This window comes from Arachis ipaensis, chromosome B09, assembly GCF_000816755.2.
Source record: "Arachis ipaensis cultivar K30076 chromosome B09, Araip1.1, whole genome shotgun sequence".
NCBI lineage: Eukaryota > Viridiplantae > Streptophyta > Magnoliopsida > Fabales > Fabaceae > Arachis > Arachis ipaensis.
This window is the reverse complement of record NC_029793.2, coordinates 130,427,915-130,436,304: the sequence shown is the minus strand read 5'-3', so window position 1 is coordinate 130,436,304 and position 8,390 is coordinate 130,427,915. Positions and strand designations below refer to the sequence as shown.

Below are 8,390 nucleotides of genomic sequence, written 5' to 3'. Positions count from 1 at the left end.
CTTTATTATACACATTATTTAGTATTCTCATGGTCTCCCTATACTTTTCTTTAATCTAATAATAATAAAATTTGTGTCTAAATAAAACATTTTTTTATTGTTTCAGAACATTTTTTAATTTTTTGACATGTTAGTTTGTGTTTGGTAATTGGTAAGAGTAGCATGATATTTCTTTTGTGTATATAACAACGATTTTTTTTTTTATGTCCTCGGTCTTTTAATTATTTATTTTTAACTCTTTCTTATTTTTTGTATTACATGACTTAAGTATAGTCATTAATTAATTAATAATAAAAATTAGTCATAAATAAATGATATTGTTTCTTGAATAAGTTTTTTTTTTAAAAATAAAAAAATTAGGATACTTTTGATTTTAAGTTAAAACAAATGTGAAAATAATAACCTTTTGAATTAATAACTAGGAAAGGACCCATGCTACGCACGAAAAGAAATCAACAAAAGAAGCTGAAGAAGAAAACAATATAGAGGGATGCGAATTATTTTACAACATCAAATATAGCACTTTTCACTAAAATCGTTGCATGAAGCAACCAGAATATGATATACCATTCAAGTTACATTGTTAACAACTTCCCTAAATACAAACTACCCCTAGGCATGGAACCATTGTTCTGAATTAGAACTCTAAGACATTTCTTTGATTTTACTCTAAATAGAGCAACATAGAGTTGGCAGTGAGTAAATACGGATTTTGGTAATACAACCCAACCACGCCCAGTGTTTGACCCTATGACTTGTTTATGGTCATTGCAAAATATACAATTAACAGAAACTGCCTCCTTTGGAATCTAAAAGGCAGAATGTCATACTGTCATTGTTTGGTATCATGTTCATGCGTGGAATAAGCACAACTCTACCTTCTTTGTCTCCAGTCAATACAATGCACTCAATTACATGATTACCTAAACGACATACCTGCAAGCTGGTACCACTACACAAACCATTGGATTAGTCAATATTCCTTAGCAACATGACTGGTACACCTTCTTTTAGGCATATTTGTGATTAGGTAATCCTAAACAATTAATAGCGTTCAACACCTTAGGTGAAAAGGTGTCTAACTGAGACTCCATGTTACCTTCTTCAACACACAAAGAGTCAGAACTAAGATAAACCCTTTGATTGCCAGGTAAAAGACTCATTATACTGTTATTCACCTCGTTAACAACTTCTAGAGTGGGAGCAAGAATCGATCGTTCCTTGAAATAATCTGTGTTAGTCAAGTTATATATCAACATGGAATAGACAAACTGTATCAACTCTTCAAAACCAGTGTCAGTATCACCAATGAGAATCTCATCCGAGATCAAAACTTCAGACTCACCATCTATAGAATCACCAGCCAATCCATCTCCAATATGAATAAGCCAATTAGCAAAATCCATAATTTCGCAATTGTCTTGAGAACATGATGAAGAAGATAAACGCAGATTCCTGTTTAGCTTTACTACATTACAATAATCTCATAGATATGATGAATTAATAGAAGACTGCACAATATCCTATCGTGATCCCATAGGTATGACTGGAAGGATCTGCCTAAAGTCACCACCTAGGACAATAACCTTTCTTCCAAATGGCATGTCAGGTTTGTAGGATTTCTCAAATCTAAGAATATCCTTCAATGACTTGTTTAAAGCCTTGTAACAGTGTTTGTTAAGCATCGAAGCTTCATCCTATATAATCAAATTGGCTCTAACAAAAAGCCTAGCAAGGGAAGAACCTTGCTTAATGTTACAAACCAAATCCTCATTTATGTTTAGTGGAATCTTGAATCTAGAATGAGCAGTACGTCCATTAGGGAGTAATAGTGAAGCAATACCACTTGATGCAACATTTAGCACAATTTTGCCGTTACACCTTAATGATGCAGATAACGTGCGATAAAGGAAAGTCTTCCCAGTACCACCGTAACCATAAACAAAGTAAAATCCACCAAGGTCCATGGAGACAGCATTCAATATCCAATCATATGCATTCCTCTGTTCGTGAGTCATAGATTTCAAAGAATCCTTAAACTCCTCATGTAGAAATTCCCTATCAAAATTCATCTCATCCATTAAGAATCGATCAACAACACCATCAATGTTTTGCATATCGGGATACGACAGTGTAGAGAATTCTCTAAGAGATCTTCCATTTTCTTGTAGTCTTTCCTCAATCTTAACCAATGTCAAATTCAATATTTGCTCATCTGATAATTGTAGCTCTAAGAACAACAAATAAAACAACTAAGTAATGGACGTTACTTAAAATGAAATAAGAAATGCAAGAGCATAAAAATAATTATGCACTTTTTAGTGAGAGAAATATGACAACAACCTTCACAGCGGTGATTTCTTCTATGAATATATAGGATGTCTTCAGATAATTGCTGGTAACATGACTGCCAAACAAATTCAGAACGAGAAATGTTATTTGATAGAAGAAGAATAACAAAGAGGTCACGAATATAAGATCCTGATGCCCATGAACTTGCTTCCAATATAGCATTAACAATTTCCTTGTCATCTTAGAGAATTCCTAGTGCATAACATGCTTCCTTGAATGTATTATAGACAACATCATGAACATTTCTAAGGTTAACAAAACTCGTGCATCCTTTCTGTATGTTAAGCAAAAGTCTCAAGTAATAATCTTCTCCATTTCCCCGCGGGACGTGAGTCAATCGACCAATAGAAAAGCCTTAATTTCGTGGCACCCACATACAAACATCATCCTTCCATACAAACTTGTTAGGGAACTCACTATAAGTCAACGACCTGAAGAAAGGATATAAACTATTAGCAAGGAACCATGCTAATAATTTTGTCAACTTGCCATCTACTCGATTGAGAACATCTTGAATATTGTCATTATCTCTAAAGATAACAGCATGCTCTTCAGGAAGGCGAAAGGGTAACTTAATAACTACAGGTTCCTTTATCTGAATATCATAACCAAATATCCTCCAATCTACCTCACATGATGATATATAACGGCAATCATAATAATTTTGTATCTTATCCACAACCTGTCCAGTCAATGGTCAGCAGAAGACTGATAGAAAGAAGCAGTTACTCGATCATTACCCTTGTGCATATATTTAAATAAATACTTGATGGCAGAAGTTTGGCATGTTTGCTCAACATTTATATAACAGCCATATGTCAACAATAAATACAGATTGTATGGAACAATAAAGGAATTATCAATGGTAACATTCCTCTTAGTTATCGTGCGACCATTGTCTGGTCTCTTGTACTTTGGAAATCTAGCTTCATCAATAACAGTACGTGACCTAAATTTCTTAGGAAAATATTTTGAACAATGACCATCTACCATGCACGGACTATTTTTGTTATGTCGACCACAAGGCCCATGAACCATGAATCTCTCTACGGCAGCATATAACCTTGGTCTATGGAGCCTATCAGGTATCTCAGCAGAAATAAACCTGTCAATATCTGATGGAGACTTTGGCTTGTTTGTTGGATGCATGAATAACAATATGTGTGCATGAGGTAATCCCCTATTCTGAAATTCAACAGTGCAAACATCTACAGAAATATGAAAAATATATTACAGATTCAAGAAGCATGAATATTACCCAATGAATAACCAAAACATATAAAAGATAAAATATACTTACATCCAACAATTTTTCCAAAAGGAATGCCACTTTTAAATTCGCTGATTAGATTATTAAGCTTGATTTTGAATGTCCTTGAAACAACATCAGGACGATCTTGAGGTGATAATCCTGTCCCACAAAGCAATATCTTGACCTCATCCCATTCAAGATTGCTAGTAATTGTTATAAAAAAGTTAGGATATCCGGCATACTTGCAAATAGCAAATGCATCAGCTTACCAAATGCATCAGAATTGCTAGTAATTGTTATAATACGCTGGTCAGTTGCAACAGCATCAGCTTGTCCACTTACCAAAGACTCATGAAGGACTTTATACCTTTCAACACTTAACTTTGGTTGGTTAAATCTTATAAAGTTCAATCGTTCGGCCTCAACCATCGTATATGCATCCACCAAGAATTGTTGAAACAGTCTACTAGAATGCAACAAAATAGGAGAACCGGGAAACCGCATTTGTAGCCGATATGAAAAAAACTCCCTCATGCTGATAATTTTTCTCTTCTTCGAACCATTAGTATTATATTGATTGGAAGTTTCAATTCCAATTCTGTATCCTTCTTCCGCATACGAAAACAGTAAAGGATACTGCAATGCAAGGTACTGCGAATGAAAAACATCAATTCTTTTAAGCTGGCTAGAGCGTGACTCAATTATTATATCCCTATCCAAACAGGACTCATCAATATCACCAATGACTATTACCGCAACCTCAGATGCAGTTGGCAGATTATAACGCCTGCCATCAGTATTGGTGCAGAATTTATAACCACAAACTAACTGGCAAGTGCACCGGGTCGTACCAAGTAATACCTCAGGTGAGTGAGGGTCGATCCCACGAGGATTGATGGATCAGGCAACAATGGTTGAGTGATTAACTTAGTCAGACAAACAGAAAAGAGTGTTTTGGTTTTCAAAAGAATTAAGCAGTAATTTAGAAATTAAAACAGCAAGCAGTAAATTGATGAGAATAATATATGGAAAAACAGTTAAGGCTTCAAAGTTATCTATTTTCCAGATTGACTTTTCTTTTTAATTTATTTTAATCATGCAAGATTTAATTCATGGCAAACTATATGTGACTAGACCCTAATTCCTTAGACCTTTCTAGTCTCCTCTAATTTTCATCAACCGCCAATTCCTTGGTCAATTAATTCCAATTAGGGGGTGAAGTTTTATTCTAGTTATTATGCCACAAAAATCCTAATTATCCAAATATAAGAGGATTATATGTCACGTATCCCGTTATGTCCAGATAATTAGAATTTAGGAGAAGTTGTTTTCAAGCTGTTGTTCAAGTAAAGAGCTTTTCCAAGTCATACAAGAACTCAATTAGAAGGAGGGTTATACTTCCGTTCCACCCAAATTCATAAGATAAAGAACGAAAATAATTCTTAAATTATAAATCAGTATATGAATTAAAATAGAAAAACAATATAATCAATCCATACAAATAGACAGAGCTCCTAACCTTAACAGTGGAGGTTTAGTTGCTCATGGAAAAGAGTGAAAACTAGGATTCTGGTAAACTGTAAATTGGGCTGAGGTGGAATGGAATCATTGGAAGAGAAGTTTCTTTTCTCTTTTATATCTAATCTTAATTAATTTAAAGTATATTTTTCTAAAACTAATATAATATCTTTTCCTATTTATAAAAATTAAAGTTTAAATCAGAATTAATTTTAGCAATCAGCGTTTTCTGCGTTTTCTGCAAGTGGCGCATGTCACGCGTACGCGTCAGTCACGCGTACGCGTCGATCGTCTTCTTCGCGTGTCACACGTACGCGTCAGGTACGCGCACGCGTCGCTCCTCGCTGGTCATCTCCTTTAATTCTTGTGCTCCTTCCATTTGTGCAAGCTTCCTCTCCATCCTCTAAGCTATTCCTGTCCTATATGACCTTCTTCTCTTTTTCTGCAGAAACTCTATCAAATCCAACCAAATGCTACCTAAAATAAACAGAATTGCACAAGACTCAAAGTAGCATCCATAGTGGCTGAAAGATAATTAATTCTTGATTAAACTCAATCAAATTAAATGCAAATTCACTAGGAAAAGATAGGAAAGATGCTCACGCATCAAGTATCTCTTCTCCTAATCAACTTTATTCTTATGTCAGGGGAATTGCATTCTTTAAACCGTTCTCGAGCATATCGAAATGTACTGGCCAAGGGATTGTGGAGATCAAGCATACTCTTTCGCTCAGCAACAATGACCCTTTCAAGACCATTGCTAGAATTAGATTGCTTGTTTAAAAAATATTTCAACAAAGATAAAAAATTAACAACGAACCAAAACAAAAATGTTTGTGGCGTAAGCCTCCAAATTTTAATTTAAAATAAAATGAAAAAGCAAACTTACCGAACAACATTAATTCAATTTTCTACTTCATTATCTGTATCATAAATATATAGCTGTGCAAACTTTGGGCTATTATTCACTGAAGGGAGTAAACTCCCGACGCAATGGTTATTCTGACCACTTAGTAAGAGTGTAAGTGGTGCAGTTCCATTATTTATGTTGTTGTTTATTCTACCAACCATAGATGTGAACGAAAACATAGAGTTAAATAATCGAATGTTCTTCTTAAAGTATCGTGACATGTCATCATCCTTAAAGTGAAAATCTTGTAAAATCTTAGGTGCTAACTTTAGAACAGGCAATTCAACATTTCCATCCATACAACACAGACCAAAATACGGTCTAGCATGGCCATTAGTCCTACTAAGCCTCTCTTTATCCCACATATTGGTATTGCAAAATACACATGTATAAATAGGATCACTAGTATCCCAGTATTCTATACCAACATAGAATAGAAATTTCACAAAAAAAAAATACAAATTAATACAAAAAAAATGTAATACGTGCCACGCATAACTGTTAAAAAATTCTAAGGGTTAATCTTCATACCTTCCTCATGCACGGCAACAACATCATGCTCAAAATGTTGGTAAAAATGATTTGTCAAATAAATAGGTAGATAGATTAAACTATATAAGAACAAAATTAAATTGAAACATATAATACAATAATAAATGCCACTAATGAAACCATCACTTACCATTGACACTATCTCTTCTGATTCTGTGGCGAAATCCTCATCTAAGGCAATATCATCATAACCATCAATTACTGCATATGAAAAAAAAAAGAATTTTCACTAATATGTAAAATGTCCAAAAAGAAATACCATATATGTAAATAAAAAAATAAAGAAAAACAATGTATAACCTTCATATTCTTCACCGTTAGAATATTCTTGAATAGAAGAAATATCCACTGAATTAGATGATGAATGATGAATATTTAATTGAAATTCATTAAACATGTTGTGTAACACCCTCACTACCAGAATGTCACGCTTCCGGCTGCGCCACTCTGATAGCAAGAAGTATTACGACTACTTTATATACTAAATATTAAAATAGGAGCCTGTGACTCGAAACCGTATCGCTGATTTCTTTGAAAACCGGAAATAAATACTTCATCTTAAGAAAAGCACATGCAGGCATAGATTCATAGACTATACTCCTTACATAATATCTCATAATATAATACACATAGAAAACATACCACTCCTATCCCTCTTACAAAACTTGAAATAACAAAGGTGAGGGAAGAAAATAATCTAATTAATACAACGTATAAATCAAACCCAGCATTACTCTTCATAATGCATCATCCGATTCCTGAAACGATAAAGCTGTAGGGGGGTGAGAACCTAACCACATGGTCTCACCACGGAGTTTCAAAGTTGTCATAAGAAGATATTTAATAAGAAAACTATTTTTAAGCTCAGTGATTATCATTGCCTTATGAATCTTTTAAAAAACCAATAGATAATTGTTCAAAACCTTTTTCAAAGAAATGATGTTTAATCTTTCAGAAATCCAAACATTTCCTTTCTTATAAGAAAAACCCATTCAGAAACCCAACCACGCAATCAAACAACACAATCATTCAGTACCAAAGTAACACCATCAAACACGACTCTATAGTTACAATGGTTTAACCCTGAAACGTGAATACCCAAAACCCTCAACAAGCATATAACAACACTAACAATAAGGATTTTAGTTAGGAATTCACTACAGTTATGGAAAAACAGAAGGATGGGGCGGCATCACCCATAACTCTAGTAGCAGCAACAGCAACTTTGGGAGGAAATTCAATAGAAGTTGAAGCAAATGCAAGGATAAAATAGAGCACATCATCAAAGGAGCAATAATCAGAATGTTGGTTGTAGAACAAAACTAATCTTACCAAAAGAATTACGGGAAGGGAGCAGCATTAATCAGGACAAGAGCAACGTCAATTCCAATGATACTCCAGTAACAGCGACATTAGTAATCCTCACAGCGATAATCAAGGTTGCAACAAAATAGAGAGTTCAAATTCAATGGAATCGGAAATGGAAATGAATTCAATGGAATTGGAAATAGAGATAGCTTACAATAAAATAATGAAGCAGCAACAACAGGGTTTTCGAGCAGCCCCAGTGGCCACTTTTAGTGACGACGACAGCAGTTAGAACAACGGTGGCAATAGCAAGAATTTGGCGGTGGCGGCTCTGACAACGACAACAAGGTGCGGCGGTGACTGCATAACCAAGCAGACCTAGGCTTTAGTGGCGGATTCCGGTGGCGGCGGCGGCGTTCTCCGGCGGTAAAGGTGTGGCCAGAAGCGGTGGTGACGGCTTGGTGACGACGAAAGCTACTTCCACCTCGCGCTCAGCCA

General features: G+C 34.9%; 1 protein-coding gene across 1 annotated transcript; it reads right to left on the bottom strand.

Annotated features, from left to right (window-relative positions):
* Positions 1,524 to 6,981, bottom strand: LOC107615951. Its single transcript, XM_016317962.1, has 12 exons — positions 6,885 to 6,981; positions 6,715 to 6,785; positions 6,564 to 6,591; positions 6,038 to 6,450; positions 5,790 to 5,896; positions 3,847 to 4,391; positions 3,653 to 3,763; positions 3,082 to 3,560; positions 2,735 to 3,034; positions 2,344 to 2,407; positions 1,764 to 2,230; positions 1,524 to 1,697 (listed from the first exon to the last, which is right to left on the bottom strand). Exons 1-12 carry the CDS (start codon positions 6,979 to 6,981, stop codon positions 1,524 to 1,526), a joined length of 2,856 nt encoding a protein of 951 aa, XP_016173448.1.